We start from the raw sequence: 17,702 nt of genomic DNA on the forward strand, positions 1-17,702 counted from the left end.
ACTTAGAATTAATTTTTAAGCTTTATTCACATGTAATTGATACACAGTAAACTACACATACTTGAAAGTGTTCTAATTGATGAATTTTAGTCGTGATTTCTGTGATGTTTGACTATAAAGTAAGGTCATTTTTAAGGTAATATTTCTAACAAATGTGCAGGAGGCAGCTGATTGATATTTAAATTAAAAAACTTAATATTTTCTTTCTGAAGAATCGCAGTGTGCAAGACCTGTTGGTGGGGGCTTTTAGCAAAAATTATATTCACCAAGGTTGTCTGGATGGACTCATTTGATTACCTTCTGGACAGTGGTAGTATTGGTAGATAAGAGATATAAACTTACAGTAATTATTGACTTTTCTAGCAGAACTTGTAAACTGGCTTGATATTTCAAAAAACTTTCCAGGCATTTTCAGAGCAACAACATTATTGAAATCAATATTACCCCAAGGAAATGGACTTTGAAGGATAATGCCTTGTTTATAAACTGAGGCACTCTTTTTTAAAAAAATGTTTTTATTGATTTCAGAGAGGAAGCGAAAAGGAAAGTGGGATAGAAACATCAATGATGAGAGAGAATCATTGCTCGGCTGCCTCCTGCACACCCTCCTACTGGGGATCGAGCCTGCAACCCAGGCCTGTGCCCTGACCAGGAATGTGAACCATAACCTCCTGGTTCATGGGTTGACGCGCTCAACCACAGAGTCACACTGGCCAGGCAAACTACTAGTCTGCGGTCACAAAACCCTGGTCTAATGAATGTTCTGAATAGGTGAAGGGGAGATGCAGATGGGCAGTAGGAAGAGGGTCACCTACCTATGTTTGTGATCTCTCTTGCTGCTTTGTCTGCAGTTAGATCCAAGACTATGTTTTCCTTTTGACATGGTGAACAACATGGTAGGTTTGGTTGAGGTTGTGTCTGTAGTATTTTTTTTAAAATATATTTTATTGATATTTTACAGAGAGGAAGGGAGAGGGATAGAAAGCTAGAAACATCTATGTGAGAGAAACATCGATCAGCTGCCTCCTGCACACCTCCCACTGGGGATGTGCCCACAACCAAGGTACATGCCCTTGACCGGAATCAAACCCGGGACCCTTCAGTCCACAGGCTGACGCTCTATCCACTGAGCCAAACCGGTTTCGGCTGTCTGTAGTATTTTAATTTTGTATCAAATTGGCTTTTCTGAGCTGATATGGGAGCCCCCTTTGTAACATTTTTATGAGGAAATTTGTTGACCATATTCCTGATGGTCAACTCTTCAATAAGTAAACTTTTGGAATACCTACTAGTATTCTGGCATCCGATAAATATATAGAAGCAGAATATTTATATCCTAAAATGAATATAAAGTACAAATTATTATAGTTAAATTGACAAGCAGTGCTTAAAAATATTTTCTGGTAGAGGCACATTTAAGTGTTATATTTTTCAAAAACCAGGCAGATAAATACAAGATTCCCACTCTGTACTTTTGCTTTCTTAAGTTAATTTTGCATTTTCTTATTTTTAGTATTACTTTTATGAGTATGGCTTTGATGAACTAAGGCGAAGACCAAGACACGTGTGTCCATATGCAGTTGTGTCTTTTACTTACCAAGATGATATACAACCTCCGAAGTTTGTACCTTCATTAAGGTAAGGTTTAGGAGTTTTGGGCATCATCCAGAATGGTATGGTATTATATATCTTGGACTGCATAGTTAGAAGGAGCACTTTGTTTTGTTCCCATTTTTTCCCCCCTTAAAATTAATTAGATACATAAATGTTCATTGTGATTTAAAAAGTCAGTGTAGCCCAGCTGGTGTGGCTCAATAGTTGAGCATCAACCTATGAACCAAGAGGTCATGTTCAATTCCCGGTCAGGGCACATGCCTAAGTTGCAGGTTTGACCCCCAGTGGCATGCAAGAGGCAGCCAATCAATGATTCTCTCTCATAATTAGTGTTTCTATCTCTCTATCTCTGTCTCTCTGAAATCAGTAAAACTATATTTAAAAGGTCAATGTAAAAGACAGATACTGAAACTATCCTATATAATAAAGAGGTAATATGCAAATTGACCCTCACACCCTTGCACAAGATGGCCGCCAGGGGAGGGTAGTTGTGGGTGATCGGGCCAGCAGGGGAGGGCAGTTAGGGGCAACCAGGCCAGCAGGGGAGGGCAGTTAGGGGTGACCAGGCCAGCAGGGGAGGGCAGTTAGGGGTGACCAGGCCAGCAGGGGAGGGCAGTTGGGGCGACCAGGCCTGCAAGGGAGGGCAGTTAGGGGCAACCGGGCCAGCAGGAGAGGGAGGACAGTTGGGGGCGACCGGGCCAGCAGGGTAGGGCAGTTGGGGGAGGGGACCAGGCCTGCAGGGGAGGGTATTTGGGGGTGGCAGACCTGCAGGGGAGGGCAGTTAGGGGTGACAGGGCCTGCAGGGGAGGGCAGTTAGGGGTGACCAGGTCGGCTGGGGAGGGCAGTTGGGGGTGACCAGACCTGTAGGGGAGGTCAGTTGGGAGCAACCAGGCCGGCAGGGGAGGGCAGTTGGGGGCGGCCAGCCTGGCAGGGGAGGGCAGTTAGGGGGACCAGGTTGGCAAAAGAAGGCAGTTGGGGGCGACCGGGCCTGTAGAGGTGGTCATTGGGGGCGACCAGGCCAGCTGGGAGGGCAGTTGGGGGGAGACCAGGCCTGCAGGGGAGGGCAGTTGGGGGTTACCGGGCCAGCAGGGGAGGGCAGTTGGGGACAATCAGGCCGGCAGGGGAGGGAAGTTAGGGGCAATTGGGCCAGCAGGGAAGTAGTTAGGCATCGATCAGGCTGGCAGGGGAGTGGTTAGGAGTTGATCAGCCTGGCAGGCAGGTGAGCGGTTGGGAGCCAGCAGTTCCAGATTGTGAGAGGGATGTCCGACTGCCAGTTTATAGGGATCGGGCCTAAACCGGCAGTCGGACATCCCCCCAAGGGGTCCCAGATTGGAGAGGGTGCAGGCTGGGCTGAGGGACACCCCCCCCCCATGCACGAATTTCATGCACCGGGCCTCTAGTATGGAAATATAAGCTAAAGTTTACTTGAACCTCACTAGTTAAACCTCTTTTTCCTTGATATTAAAGCTTTGCATAGTTGAGTAAATGTAGTTTTTAAAAGTGAAATTTTGTGTGTCAGCTCTCCTGGAAATGGGGAGTGTCTCCTAAAGATGCCCCAGCTCCCGCTCAAACCAGTTAAATCAAAATCAGGTATTTATTAAGTAGATTAGGCATTGGCAGTTTTTAAAAGCTTCCAGGTGATTCTGATTTTTTTTTTTTCTAGAGAGAGGAAGGGAAAGGGATAGAGAGAAACATCGATGAGAGAGAAAAATCATTGGATGGAAGCCTCCTGCAAGCCCCCTACTGGGGATTGAGCCCTCAACCTCGGGCATATTCCCTGACTGGGAATCGAAACAGTGACCTCTTGGCTCGTGGGTCGACGCTCAACCACTGAGCCAAACTGGCCAGGCTGATTCTGATTTTTAGTCAGAGTTGAGTACCATTGATTTCTTATAAGCTCTAATATAAGGTAACCAAATACAAAGTAGTTTTCCCTTTTTTTGTTCCCATGTATAGTTATTCCAGAAAATGTTTTGGCAAAATTAAGTAAGGATATAGGTGAAATGGTCAAATATCTACATATATTTACTTTGAGTACCCATAGTCAAAGTATGATATGTATAATATATATTAATTTAGAAATACTGCTGTTTTTAAAGCCACATTCTTAAACATACTAGACATTTTTGAGGTTGACCTCTTTATTAGTTTCCAGATCAAAGTGTTGTCTTCATTTTAGTTGTTTGAGATCTAACACTTTTTTCATACCGTGATTAGTCCTGGAAACCATCCACAGCCACAAGTATGGATTCACATAATATCCAGACATTTGGGTTTTTCTGTATGTGTGTATGTGTCTATATCATTTCCATGATACATTTGTTATAGTGCCTTTCAGCACTTCAATAATTATGAGGTCATACTCCCAAGAATAATGACTATCCATTAATTTTCTTTGCCTTCTGTTTGATTCCATCTTTTAACCTTCATAGCATTTAAAACAAGCATTGATTGAACATCCTTGCTGTACCTTGAATGCCACTGTTAATATGCCTGCCTCAGGGCCTCTGCATTTGCTGTTCCTTCTCTTTCCCCAATTAGCTGCATAATATACACCTACACTTTCTTAAAGATGACCTTATTAATGAGGTCTTCTGTGATTTTTTTTTTTAACCTGTGTACTCTTAGTGTCTTTTTTTACTCCTTAGAACTTAAAACCATCACCATCTGGTAAATACCTTTCTTATTGTTGTCTGTCTACCTCATGAGATTATAAGCTCTATGAAGGCAGGGGACTTATTCATCCCTGTAGTCCTGTTACTTAGAATATTAGTAAATATTTATTGAATGATGAATGACTACATTTAAATATGTATTGAGGCCATTTCTTTGAATCTTATCACTAAAACTAGAGGCCTGGTGCACGAAATTTGTGCATGGGGGTGTGTGTCCCTCAGCCCAGCCTGCATTCTCTCCAAGCTGGGACCCTTGAGGGATGTCCGACTGCCCGTTTACAGGCAGTGGGACATCCCTCTCACAATCCAGTACTGCTGGCTCCCAACTGCTCACTTGCCTGTCTGCCTGATTGCCCCTAACTGCTTCTGCCTGCCAGCCTGATCACCCCCTAACCACTCCCCTGCCAGCCTGATAGATACCTAACTGCTCTGCTGCTGGCCCGATTGCCCCTAACTGCCCTCCCCTGCAGGCTTGGTCGCCCCCAAATGCCCCCCACTGCTAGCCTGTAACCCCTAACTGCCCTCCCTTGCCAGCCTGGTCGCCCCCAACTGCCCTCCTCTGCTGGCCCAGTCACCCCTAACTGCCCTCCCCTGCAGGCCTGATCACCCCCACTGCCCTTCCTTGCAGGCCTGGTCCCCCTAACTTCCCTCCCCTGCAGACCTGGATCCCCCCCAACTGCCCTCCCCTGCAGGCCTGATCCCCCTCCAACTGCCCTCCCCTGCCAGCCATCTTGTGGCGGCCATCTTATGTCCACATGGGGGCAGCCATCTGTGTGTTGGAGTGACAGTCAATTTGCATATTACCTCTTTATTATATTGGATAAAGTAATTAACAGAGATTTTAATGGACTCTTATTTTCTCCTCATGGATATTTTTGGGTAAAACAGTACCTTAATTTTGGGCAAATAAGGTAATTCAAGTCAAGTAAGTAATTCTTTTCTCCAAGTAAACTTGGATTTATTAAATGTTATAGTATGTAATTAACTGCTTACCCCTACTTGGAGGGAGAATTTAATTCTCTTGTATAGTATGCCATTAAAAATAGCACCTATCTCAAAGTCCTGAGTGTTAACTTTTATATTAACAATTAGTAATTAAAAAAATTTTATTTTGTAGATCTAACAGCTTTAATGCAGATAGAAACACAGGTAAGATTCTTTAGTTTTCTAAATTGAAAGAGTAGTACATGCACATAGTAAAAAATTAATAAATTAAGTGCTTTGGTTTATTTTCATAATGAATGAGAGTCTACAAAGTATGAAAAGGAGGGTGAGGCCATGCTATGATATAGCATCAACATTTGGTCATCCAGGCATAAGGTGTCCTTCAGAAGCTGCTGCTGCTGTGAATAGATCAGGTTTGACCACTTGGATTGATAATAGTAAACAATACAAGTTTCACAATTCAGCCTTTTAAAAGTATTAAATTCGTCAAAGGTTTAGATCAGGTTTCTCCACAATGAAAAGAGATTGAGTAGAAGATATGAGACATAGTATGGATTCATGTAGTTAACCGGATTTCATATAGTCTCATTTGGGGGAAATAAGAGGGTAGACTATATTGTCTTTGCTCCTCAGCTTTCTGATATGAAGACATTTAGACAAAATCGTTATTCTTTGCAGCTGGAATAATTTTGTAGGGGAAACGAAAACTTAGACAAAAAATCCTAATATTTGAACTCTACTGTAAATATAAATGTCAAATATTTTGTTTTGTTTTGTTCTACAAAACCTTATTTCTAGATGTTTTTCCCCTTTTTTCCAGTAAACATGTATTTGCTTCTGGGTTGCCAAGAATTGTGTCCCCCTCCCCCTTTTTTTTAGATAAATTTCACTACACCTTGTGGAAAGGACAGCTTTTAAATAAAGGAAAGCTTTTGTGCTATATTTCTCTGAGGTCAGCCACTCGTGCTTTTTTGCCTATCAAACTGTAAGTATGCTATATTACAAAAAAATAGCAATTTCCCTATTTGCTTTTCTTTCTTATATTTAAATTTTACTTTGGTACTTTGGTCCATAAGAAGTTAGATATCAATACTGGTTTGTTTTTTAAAAAGATTGATTTGATATCTTTAGAAACTTAATTGGCACAATGAGCCCTCTGGTTTTCTGTCTTGGTTTGAAGATGGGCTAAAAAGTTATACACATTCATGGCTTAAAACTTTTTCTTAATGAATTTAAATCTTAAAAGTGATTTTTAAAAGTTTTATCCTAGCCCTGGCTGGTTTGGCTCAGTTGGTTGGAGCGTTGTCTCAGACACTGAAAGGTGGCAAGTTCGAATCCCTGGTCAGGGTGCGTTCAGGAGGCAACCTAATCAATTGATGTTTCTCTCTCATATCGATGTTTCTTTATCCCTCTCTCTTCCTACCCCCCCTCTTTGTCTTTCTCCCTCGCTCTCCATTTTTTCTTTCTAAAATCAAACAATTTTATCTTAATTAGATATATTTTCCATGTGGCAATTTGAACATGATAGACTTAAAACTTATCAGTTCTTTGTTGGAAACAGCTTTGATGTTTTAAGTTAAAATGTATAGGCTGTTTCCAGTCTTGGGAACATGTTGGAATAGAAAAGTCTAAAATGATCTTTTGCTGCCCTGGCTGGTGTGGCTCAGTTATTTGGGCGTCATTCCATGCAACAAAAGGTTGTCGTTCAATTTACTGTCTGGGCACATACCCAGGTTGAGGGCTCGATCCCTGGTAGGGGGCGTGTGGAAGGCAGTCGATTCATGTTTTGCTCTGACATCAATGTTTCTCTTGCTCTTTTTCTCTCTCCTTCTCTCTCTCCACCTGCCTCTCTCCTCCCTTTCTCTCTCTAAAAATCAATTTAAAAAATGAAAATAAAATGATCTTTTGCTATCATCTCAATAAACATGAACCTTCATAAATGTTTGAAGACTAGGTGAACAGTATATACTTGAATTGTTTTTAATCAAATGACAACCTTAAATCGTTTATTATTAGTAATATTGGCATGTAGAATTAGCTTTTGTCTTAAATTTGGAAGGTTGGTAATATTGCCAGACTTTGTATCTATTTACCTGTACATCTGGACTTCCCATATCAAATCTTCTTTAAAGTACAGTATTAATAAATATGCTCTTTGTTTTCCAGCAAGACATGTGCGTGTGTGTGTGCGTGTGTGTGTGTGTGTGTGTGTGTGTAAAAGAGAGAGAGATACCATTGCTAGAGTTAAAAATACATTGTAAGGAAATACGCTTTTTCAATTTTCTTTCAGTCCTGAGAAGCTAGATGTTGAAACAGTTATGAGTATTGATCATCTGAAACAGAAAATTCCTCCAGCACTGTTTTACAAGGAAGCATACTTCGGTTCAAATGAAGGTGAAGTAATTTAATTTTACTGAAATATAAGAAGCAGACTTGAATCTGAATATTTACTATGTATTTTTTCTTATGTCAGTTTTGAAGAATGGAATGTATTGCAGTCTTTATGAAGTTGTAGAAAAGACAAGAATTGGAAGTAACATGGAGAGTTTACTGCAAAAACTGGAGAAAGAAAAACTTGTGAGTAAAATTTAAAATGTTCTTCTTTCTCCCTTAGAAACTATTAATAAGTGATCATATTAATATTTCAATTTATTTCATTTTTATCTCTGAGAGTACCACAAGGTCTCTGTTTTTGTTGCTACCATTTAATTAACAGCATTTTACTATGGCCTTTGATACTCTCCTTTATAGCCATGATACTTAGACCTTCTACAGAGCAGTCTTCCCGTGAAGTATCTTTGTTGTATTTTGTAATTGTGACTGATATTAAAAAAGATACTTTTTGAATGTCATGTATTTATGTAAGGTGTATATAGTTCAGTAAAAAATGAGGGAAAGAGACTCTGTTCTCCTAGACCAGTGGTCGGCAAACTCATTAGTCAACAGAGCCAAATATCAACAGTACAACGATTGAAATTTCTTTTGAGAGCCAAATTTTTTAAACTTAAACTTCTTCTAACGCCACTTCTTCAAAATAGACTCGCCCAGGCTGTGGTATTTTGTGGAAGAGCCACTCAAGGGGCCAAAGAGCCACATGTGGCTCGAGAGCCGCAGTTTGCCGACCATGGTCCTAGACCACACAGAGTGATAAATGGAATTACTCAGATAGATGTGGTTCCAGTAGAGACAGTGCCATATTTAAAGATTCAAAAAAAAGTTGTTTTGTGAGGTTGAAGAAATAAGAGAACATTATAGTAGTTGGGAGAAAGTGGTAGAACATGAGGCTGGAAAAGGGTATAGGAGGCTATATCCTACAGCATCATGCAGGCAGTGTTCAAATATTTGGAAGTTTGGACTTGATCCTAAGAGCAATGGTTTTTAAAGGGAGTTGGATGAGGTTTTGATTATGTATGCAGCATGATCAAATCTATGTTTTGTGCTTACCTTGGTTATTATGTAGAGAATGAATTGAAGGAGGGAGAGAGAGATGAGGTAGTAAACTATTACTTATAGAGGGTGATGTATGTTTGGATGAGAAAGGTAAGAATGATGATACTGGTTTAAGACATATTTAGTAGGTAGTATCCTGGTCAGTGGGTATTGAATATATTGAGTTTAGGTAGAGAAATTACTTCAGGCATCAGATTGTGATGGGTTCAGGAGTGATGCTAATATGTACAGTTTAGCTGAAGGAGATGAGGTAGTTGCAGAGAAAAGTGGTGGCTATCCCAAGGTTTCTGTTAACATGAGATACAGGTGAGCTTATGTTTAAATGCTAATCAGATGTTCCAGGAGAAAGAAAGAAAGAAAGAAAGAAAGAAAGAAAGAAAGAGAGAGAGAGAGAGAGAGAGAGAGAGAGAGAGAGAGAGAGAGAGAGAGAGGGAGAGAGAAAGAGAAAGAAAGAAAGAGAAAGAAAGAAAGGTTTTTTTGTGTGCAAGTATGCCATTTAATACAGGTTATTCAGCAGTTGACTTATTTTTAATCCTCACGTTATTGAGCCTCAGTTTCCAGGTATTCAAATGGAGATTTGTATCACTGATTTTCAGAACCCACAACTTCATTTTAATTGTCTACATAGGGTTTTCATTGTATACATATAGATTTGCTTAACCAATCCATTGTTTATAGATGGGAGCATCAAGTTATATAAAATTTATAGGCAGAAGTTGTAAACTTATGAATTGGTGGACACCCAGTAATAACTCTTTGAACAACTGGTTAGAAACCTTTGGGCTAGGCATCTTAGAACATACACATACGTACACACGCATGCACATTCAATACATGTGAATATATGTTTATATTTACAATAGAGGCTCAGTGCACGAAATTTGTGCACTTGTGGTGGGGCGGGGGGGGGTGGCATCTCTCAGCCTGGCTTGTGCCCTCTTGCAGTGAGGGAGCCCTCAGGGCATGTCCGACTGCCATGGAGGTGGGAGAGGCTCCCACCACCGCCGCTGCGCTCACCAGCCATGAGCCTGGCTTCTGGCTGAGGAAGTGCACTGACCACCAGGGGGCAGCTTCTGCGTTGAGTGTCTGCCCCCTGGTGTTCAGTGCACGTCATAGCGACTGGTCATTCCTCCATTCGGTCAATTTGCATATTAGCCTTTTATTATGTAGGAGGATTTCTTGTTTTCCTCTGAAAGCCTGGCTATAATACAAGTGTTCCTCATGATCAGAATCTGTTCAATTACTGAGTTCAGAAAGTAAAAGTGAAAGTTTAGATAGTTAGTTTGGATGTGGTGAGTTATCCAAAACATACAGTTTTTACATTTCAGAGAATGAGTATTGAGAATCTGAACAGTGAGGAGTTTATCAGAAAATCATAGTATCCCTTCATTTCCTAATAATGAGAATCTTTGGAAGGATAAGAAGGAAGCTGGCATTTTGCTCTTAATCTGAGCAAGGTTTGTGGAGGACTGGGTCTTTTCAGAATCAAAAAGTGAAGTAAGATCCTAGATCTTAGAGAGTATGGGCATTCCTTAAGAATACACTACCTGAATCTAATGGACCTAGGTATTTTGTGTAGCATTTCTTTTCCTGCACCTCATTGGAAATTACTCTAACTACTAGAGGCCCAGTGCATGAAAATTCATGCAATGGAGGGGTGGTCCCTCAGCCCGGCCTACCCCCTCTCACAGTTCGGGAGCCCTCAGGGGTGGGAGGCAACCCGGCGATCAGGGTAAGGCGACGCCCTCATCACACCTCTGCTGCTGCCACTGCCTGCAGCACAAGCCTCGGCCGGCCCTGGTTACCTGAGCCTTGGGCGGCCTTGGGCGGCTGGGGGGCTGAGGGACTGGGGGACTTCGGAGGCAGGCATGTGGAGTGGCCGGACCCGCCAGGGGGTCCACATGTCCGCTGCCCCGGCGGGGCTGAGGGGACTGGGCACCGCCATCTTGTGACTGTGGGCGCCACCATCTTTGAGGGCATGGCATTCAATTAGCATATTCCCTCATTGGCTGTGGGCACTGCCATCTTTGTGAGGGTGTGATGGTCAATTAGCATATTTCCTCTTTATTAAATAGGATAGTTACTTTTTTCATATTTCTCATAATGAGAGGTGCATTGGGGACTATTGGGTTGTTAATAATTTTACCTTGGACCTACACAAGGTGTTATGGTTCAGAGACAAATATAGTGAATACATTATAGTAAGTAATAAATGTATTGGCCCTCCTTTGCCCTAGTCATTACTGTTAGGGAGATGCAACAAGATACAGGTCATTTATTTATGGAGTAGCTATCCCGTAGATAAGGGGTGAGAAAAAATGATTTTTCTTTGCTTATAAAGGAAAGGAAGCCACTACCTCCCTACGCCCCTGAAAAGGCTCTGAAAAATGTTAATGAATATTAGCTCTCTTGGTTCTAATGACATCTCCAAATTCCTAGGACTCATTCTTACTTAAAATGTAAATAGGAGAAAGCTCTTAGTCTTCCTGTCACCTTGGGACTTAAACTAGGAATTAATCTGTGCTGTCACCTCTGCCTTCTTGGGGACCCACTTGGCACTCTCAGGGGAACAAGAGAAATTTAATTATCCTTTGGATTAGAGCAATTAACTGTATAATTTGCTACAGATCTAATTCTTAAGGTATGTAAACAGCAAAATATTTCTGGTAAAAATGAAAGCAACATTCCCTATCTTTATATAATATGGAGGGTGAGGGCTTTTGGCAGGAGCACTGAGAAATCTGGGGAAGTTTTATTTTCCCACAGGGTAGTTATAAAATAAGTAAAATTATATTTAGTTCTTTTGGTTGGTGATAAATCAAGTTAATTTAAAAGTTGACTTTAATATAAAAAACCTGTGAGAGCAATGTCCCTAAATTTGAATATTGTTCTGCTATGAACATTCTTCATAGATACCTCAGTTTAGATTTTTTTTATTTTTTTAACCATGAGTGGGTTTTGAATTTTATTTAATGCTCCTCCCTCCCTCCCTCCGTCCCTCCCTCCCTCCGTCCCTCCCTCCCTCCCTCCCTCCCTCTCTTTTTGCATTTATCAAGATAGTTACGTGGTATATTAGTCAATGTTTTCCAGAGAAACTAAACCAATGGGGATATATATATAGAGAGAGAAAGACAGAGATTTATTATAAAGAATTAGCTCACAGCCCTAGCCAGTTTTTCTCAGTGGGTAGAGCATTGACCTGCAGACCAGAGAGTCATGGATTTGATTCCCGTCAAGGGCATGTACCTTGGTTGCAAGTTCTTTCTTGCCCCGGGCCCTGGTCAGGACCCTTGCAGGAGGCAACCAATCGATGTGTTTCCCTCACATCAATGCTTCTCTCTGTCTTTCCCTCTCTCCCTAAAAATCAATGGAAAAATATCCTCAGGTGAGGATTAACAAAAAACAAACACACAAAAGAAATGAATAGGCTCACACAGTTAGGGAGACTAAAAAGTCCCAAAATTTGCATTTGGCAAGTTGGGAGACTGAGGAGAGTTGATGGTGTAGTTCCAGTCTGAGTGTCAGAGATTCAGAAGAGCTGATGTTTCAGTTTGAGTCCAAAGATGTGGGAAAAAGACACTGATATTCTGACTCAAAGGCAGGCAGGTAGGCAGGAGGAATTCCCCCTTACTCCAGGAAGGGTCAGTCTTTTTTTCTATTTAAACCTTCAGTTAATTAGATAAGACTCACCCACATTGGGGAGGGCAATCTATTTTCCTCATACTATCCATATATATGTTAAACTCATCCAAAAACATCCTCAGAAACATCCAGAGTAAAGTTTGACCACATATCTTGACACCCTGTGGCCCAGTCAAGTTGACACATAAAACTAGCCATCACATATAGTATAGAAAAAAAAGAAAAAGCCAAATATATTACTGAACTCCTAGGGGGGAAAAACATGTGTATGCATCTAAGAAGTTTTATCTTAAAGCTAAAAAGATTTCCTTTCATTAAGTAATATTCTGTAAACCCCCCAATATTCTGTGTTGTACTTTTCCAATTATAAAATTAAAGGAATATAGAAGGACAGGAGGTCCAATTAGTAGGATAAAAGCTAAGTATACTTATTTTCTCACATTAGTCTAAGCTACCCAATTCAGAAATCCAATGTGCGCCCTAGCTGGTTTGGCTCAGTGGATAGAGTGTTGATCCTGGTCAAGGGCAGGTACCTTGGTTGCAGGCTCCATCCTGGCCCCAGTCATGGCACATGTGGGAGGTAACCAATTGATGTGTCTCCCTCACATCGATGTTTCTCCCTCTCCTTTCCACTCTCTCTAAAAATCAATGGGAAAAAATAAATAAAAATTAATGGAAAAATATCCTGGGGTGAGGATTAACAAAAAAACAACAACAAAAAGAAATCCAATGTGCTAATAAGGGCAAGAGTTGGCAAATAACTATTTTCTGAAGGAGCAGATAGTAAATATTTTAGGCTTTGTGGGCCATACAGTCTCTGTCCCAATTCCGCCATTATCTATACACATAAATGAATAGGCATGGCTGTATTCCAGTACTTTCTTTACGAAAACAGAAAACAGGCTGGGTTGGCTTTCAAGTTGTAATTTGCAGACCCCCAGGCTAGAAGAAAGGACATTATGTGGCTATCTTGTAAATGCAAAAAAAAAAAAAAAAAAAAAAGACAATAAAATTCAAAACCCACTATGGTTAAGAAAAAACTTTAAACTGAAAAAAATTTACATTTAAAAGGTATCTATGAAAAACCTGCAAACTTTCTACTTAATGGGTTATATTGCAAGTGTTCTTTTGAAAATCAAGAAGACAGAATTACCTACAATCACCACTTTTATTCAACGTCATGCTACAGATCCTAGATTGCACAGTAACACAAGAAAAAAATAAAAACCATGAAGACTAGAGAAGAAAAACCAAAACAGTATTGTTCCCAGATAATAAAATCTATATAGCAAACCTAAAAAATGTATAAAAATAAATAATTCAAATTTTATATAGATCTGACATAAAATCAACATATAAATATCAATTACATTTCTATGTACATAATAGAAAATGTACTGAGATGAAAAATACTGTCTACAATATAAGATGCCTGGCAATAGATAAATCTAACAAAATAAGCAAGACTTATATCCAGAAAATTATAAAATTCTATTCCAAGAATACTCTAAAGAAGTAAAGAGTCCTAGCCAATTTGGCTCAGTGGATAGAGTGTCGGCCTGTGGACCAAAGGGTCTCAGGTTCAATTCCGGTCAAGGGCATGTACCTCAGTTGTGGGCTCCTCCCCGGCCTGGGCCCTGGTCAGGACCCGTGCAAGAGGCAACCAATCAATGTGTTTATCTCACATCGATATTTCTGTCTTTCCCTCTCTCTTCTACTCCCTAAATACCAATGGAAAAATATCCTCAGGTGAGGATCTTAAAAAAAAAAGTAAAGAGATAATCTTGCTAATGGTTAAGGAAGTACCATAAAGATGTTAATTCTCTCAAATTTGATCTACAGATTTAATACAATTCCAGTTTTTAAAAATCCCAGTAAGGTTATGTGTGGTTTTTGAGGGGGGGAGCATTCCATATGTTTTATTATGATTAGTTTTTATTATGATTTCCACTTTGACACATGATATATAGGTATATTTTTGAATTTCCAAATTATGAGAATACTTTTGTCTTTTTGTTTTTTTCCTAATTTAATTCCATTTTAATCAGAACAGGTGGTGATTAGTTGAAATTTATTGAGATTTGATATAAAATTTACTTTGTGGTCAATTTTTGTACATGCCCTTGTATTTGAGAAAAACGCATATTCTTCAATGCATTGTTGGGATCTGGGTACACAATTCTGGATTGATATTCTCTTAGCACTTTGATTATATACTAAGGTATCTTCTGGCTTCTATTTTTATTGAGAGGTCAGCTCTCAGTGTAATTATTGTTCCTTTGTAGAACCTCTTCTTTTTCCGGTTGCTTTTGAAATATTTGTTTTTGATGTTTTGCAGTTAACATTAAATATATCTAGGTGTAGATTCCTTTTTTAACCAGCGTGGTATATATTTTTTTGTATCTGTGGACTTATATCTTCATTTTTGGAATATTAGTCATTATCTCGGATTTATATCTTCTTCATTTCTTCATTTCTTTTTTCTTTTTCTTTCTTTTTGTTTTTTTTTTGTTGTTGTTAATCCTCACCCAAGCATTTTTTTTTTTTTATTGATTTTCAGAGTGGAAGGGAGCGGGAGAGACAGAGAGAGAAAAAAAACATCGCTGTGAGAGAGAGAGAGAGAGACATCAATTGGTTGCCTCCTGCACTTTCCCTGACCAAGGCTGGGGATTGAGCCTGCAACCGAGGTACGTGCCCTTGACTGGAATCATTTGAACCCGCGATCCTTCAGTCCGAAGGCCGACACGCTCAGCACTGAGCCAAACTGGCCAGGGCTCATTCTTTTCTTTAGACTGTCTTTCTAAGACTTATGAACCAGCATATGTCAGACCTTTTCATTCTGTTCTTCATGTTTGTTAATTTCTCTTGTACTAGTATTTTTCATCTACTTATTTATCTGTGTTGCATTCTGAATAATTCCATTATAGCTATCTTCTAGTTTACAAATTCTGTCTAGCTATGTCTAATTTGCTGTTTTAATCCATTCATAGAATTTCTAATTTCACAGAGAATATTTCTGAAAGTTACATTTGATTCTTTTTGAGATCTGCCTCATTTTATTATAACATATTCTTGTTAATTCTTTCAGAAATACTGTTGAATACCTATTATGTACTGGTCACTGTTCTAGGAGATGGAGTTTATATTCTGATATTTCTTGATGTTGTTTTTATCTAAATAAGATTCACCATTGTAGCCATTTTAAAGTGTACAATTCAGTGATTTTTTAGAAGATTCAGAGTGTTGTGCAACCATCACCACTATCTAATTCCAGAGTATTTTCAACACCCTTTAAAGAAACCTCATACCCATTAAGCATTTACTTTGCATTTCTTCCGCCCTCCAGTCCCTGGCAACCATTAATCTACCTCTGTCTGTATGGGATTGTCTATTCAGGACATTTTATGTAAGTGGAATCATGCATTATGTGGCCTGTAGTACCTGGCTGCTTTCACTTAGCATAGTACTTTCAAGGGCCATCCATGTTGTAGCATATATTACTACTTCATCCCTTTTTATGGCTGAATCATATTTTATTGTATGGATGATGCCACATTTTGTTCATCAGCTATAATGCGTTAGCTATTATGAATATTGTTGCTCTGAATATTTGTATATTAATTTTTGTGTGAACGTGTTTTCATTTATGCCAGTTATTTTGTGTATTTCTTTGAACATTTCATATTTGTTGTTGTATATATTGCATCTGATAATTCCAATTTGAAGCCCTTGGGTGTTTGTTGTTTCTGCTGAATCTCACTTAGAGTAGATTATTTCCTCCTAAGTAAGCTTGGTCATTTAAGATTGTGAGCTAAAATATTTTATATTTTATTGCATTTTTGTACCACATTAATTACCTGTTTTGTTATTGAAAAGTCAAAATAGTAGAACCCTATATAATAAAAGGCTAATATGCAAATTGACCGAACAGCGGAATGACTGGTTGCTATGATGCGCACTGACCACCAGGGGCAGATGCTCAATGCAGGAGCTGCCCCCTGGTTGTCAGTGCGCTCCCACAGGGGGAGCACCGCTTAGCCAGAAGCCGGGCTCACAGCGGGCAAGCACAGTGGCAGTGGCGGGAGTCTCTCAGGCTGGGCTGAGGGAGGCCCCCTTCTCACCCCCTGAGTGCATGAATTTCGTGCACTGGGCCTCTAGTCAAGTAATAAAAATACATAGACTGGGTTAATACTGTTTTCTGAAAGAAACAGTAAGATGTAACAAATAGAGGCAGTAAGGAGCACAGAGTTTATAGGTATGTATTTTTTTTCATTTTTAAAATATATTTTTATTGATTTCAGAGAAGAAAGGAGAGGGAGAGAAAGATAGGAACATCGATGATGAGAGAGAATCATTGATCTTCTCCTGCACACCCCTACTAGGGATTGAGCCTGCAACCCAGGCATGTGCCCTGACCGGGAATTATGACTTCCTGGTTCATAGGTCGATGCTCAACCACTCAACCATGCTGGCCGGCTGTATTTCCTTTTCTAGAGGGCTTAAACTTTCTTTGAGCTAAAGCCACAGATTTTTTACTGTGGCTTTACTGCTAAAGCCTGTCTGCCTGGGTGTTTTTAGGGTGTTGATTCCCTTAGAATTGAGGACAGTGGTCTTTATAAAGACCACTAAGCCAGGGGAATTTTAAAAGCCTGCTATTTGGAGTGGGTGAAAAATTAAAAGAATCTAATTGTTTTTCCTCAGTGACCACACAAAACATGAAAATTTTATTTGTGTTTTCCAACTTCCTGTTTTGACAACCAGGAGTTGGACAAAATGTTATAAAGGATATGATATATAAAACTTTTAGATAAAAGTGTTTGAGTCTGAAACAAAATTTTTATGTACATTGTCCACCTTTTGAGTGTTCAAACAATGTTTTTATTAGATGTAAATTGGTAGTTTTCAGCCTTAAAATTATGGGTTCTTACACAAATTTTGTTTATTGGAATTATTTAATAGGGATTTGTAGCACAAGTTTTCTTTCAAGGGAATCATTCCAGTTCAAAAGGGTATACTCTCCAGTGCATTCCTGGCTAACCTGGCATTCTTGTCTTTTTGTAATTTTTCCTAGGATCTTTCTTTGTACGCTTGTCTTGGACATTTGTCCTAATCTGTCCTCACCCTTTTGCCAGTCATAGGTATTCTGGTGTCTATCATATTATAACTCTACCTTTGTTCATGATGTTACCTCTGTTGAAATGTCCTTCCCCCAATCTCAGGTTCTTGGCACTGTACCCATCCTTCAAAATTCACCTCCAGTACACTTTCAGTTTCTTTTCTGATCATAAATGAATTGTATTTTTCCCTTCATGTTGCTTTGTAAATCTTATTAAGAATTAGTCTGACTTAATCTAATTATTGATATTTCCTGTGTTG

General features: G+C 39.6%; 1 protein-coding gene across 7 annotated transcripts in view; it reads left to right on the forward strand.

The window, feature by feature from the left end:
* TASOR (transcription activation suppressor) overlaps positions 1 to 17,702 on the forward strand; it is a 56,825-nt gene that overhangs the window by 14,671 nt on the left and 24,452 nt on the right. For all 7 annotated transcript variants that reach the window (XM_080675138.1, XM_080675139.1, XM_080675141.1 and 4 more), the window contains 5 exons: positions 1,514 to 1,638; positions 5,407 to 5,438; positions 6,114 to 6,219; positions 7,525 to 7,628; positions 7,708 to 7,811. In XM_080675138.1, coding sequence (XP_080531264.1) covers positions 1,514 to 1,638; positions 5,407 to 5,438; positions 6,114 to 6,219; positions 7,525 to 7,628; positions 7,708 to 7,811 — 471 coding nt within the window. The remainder of the gene's footprint in view (positions 1 to 1,513; positions 1,639 to 5,406; positions 5,439 to 6,113; positions 6,220 to 7,524; positions 7,629 to 7,707; positions 7,812 to 17,702) is intronic.

Source organism: Plecotus auritus, assembly GCF_963455305.1.
Source record: "Plecotus auritus genome assembly, chromosome: 6".
NCBI classification, from domain to species: domain Eukaryota; kingdom Metazoa; phylum Chordata; class Mammalia; order Chiroptera; family Vespertilionidae; genus Plecotus; species Plecotus auritus.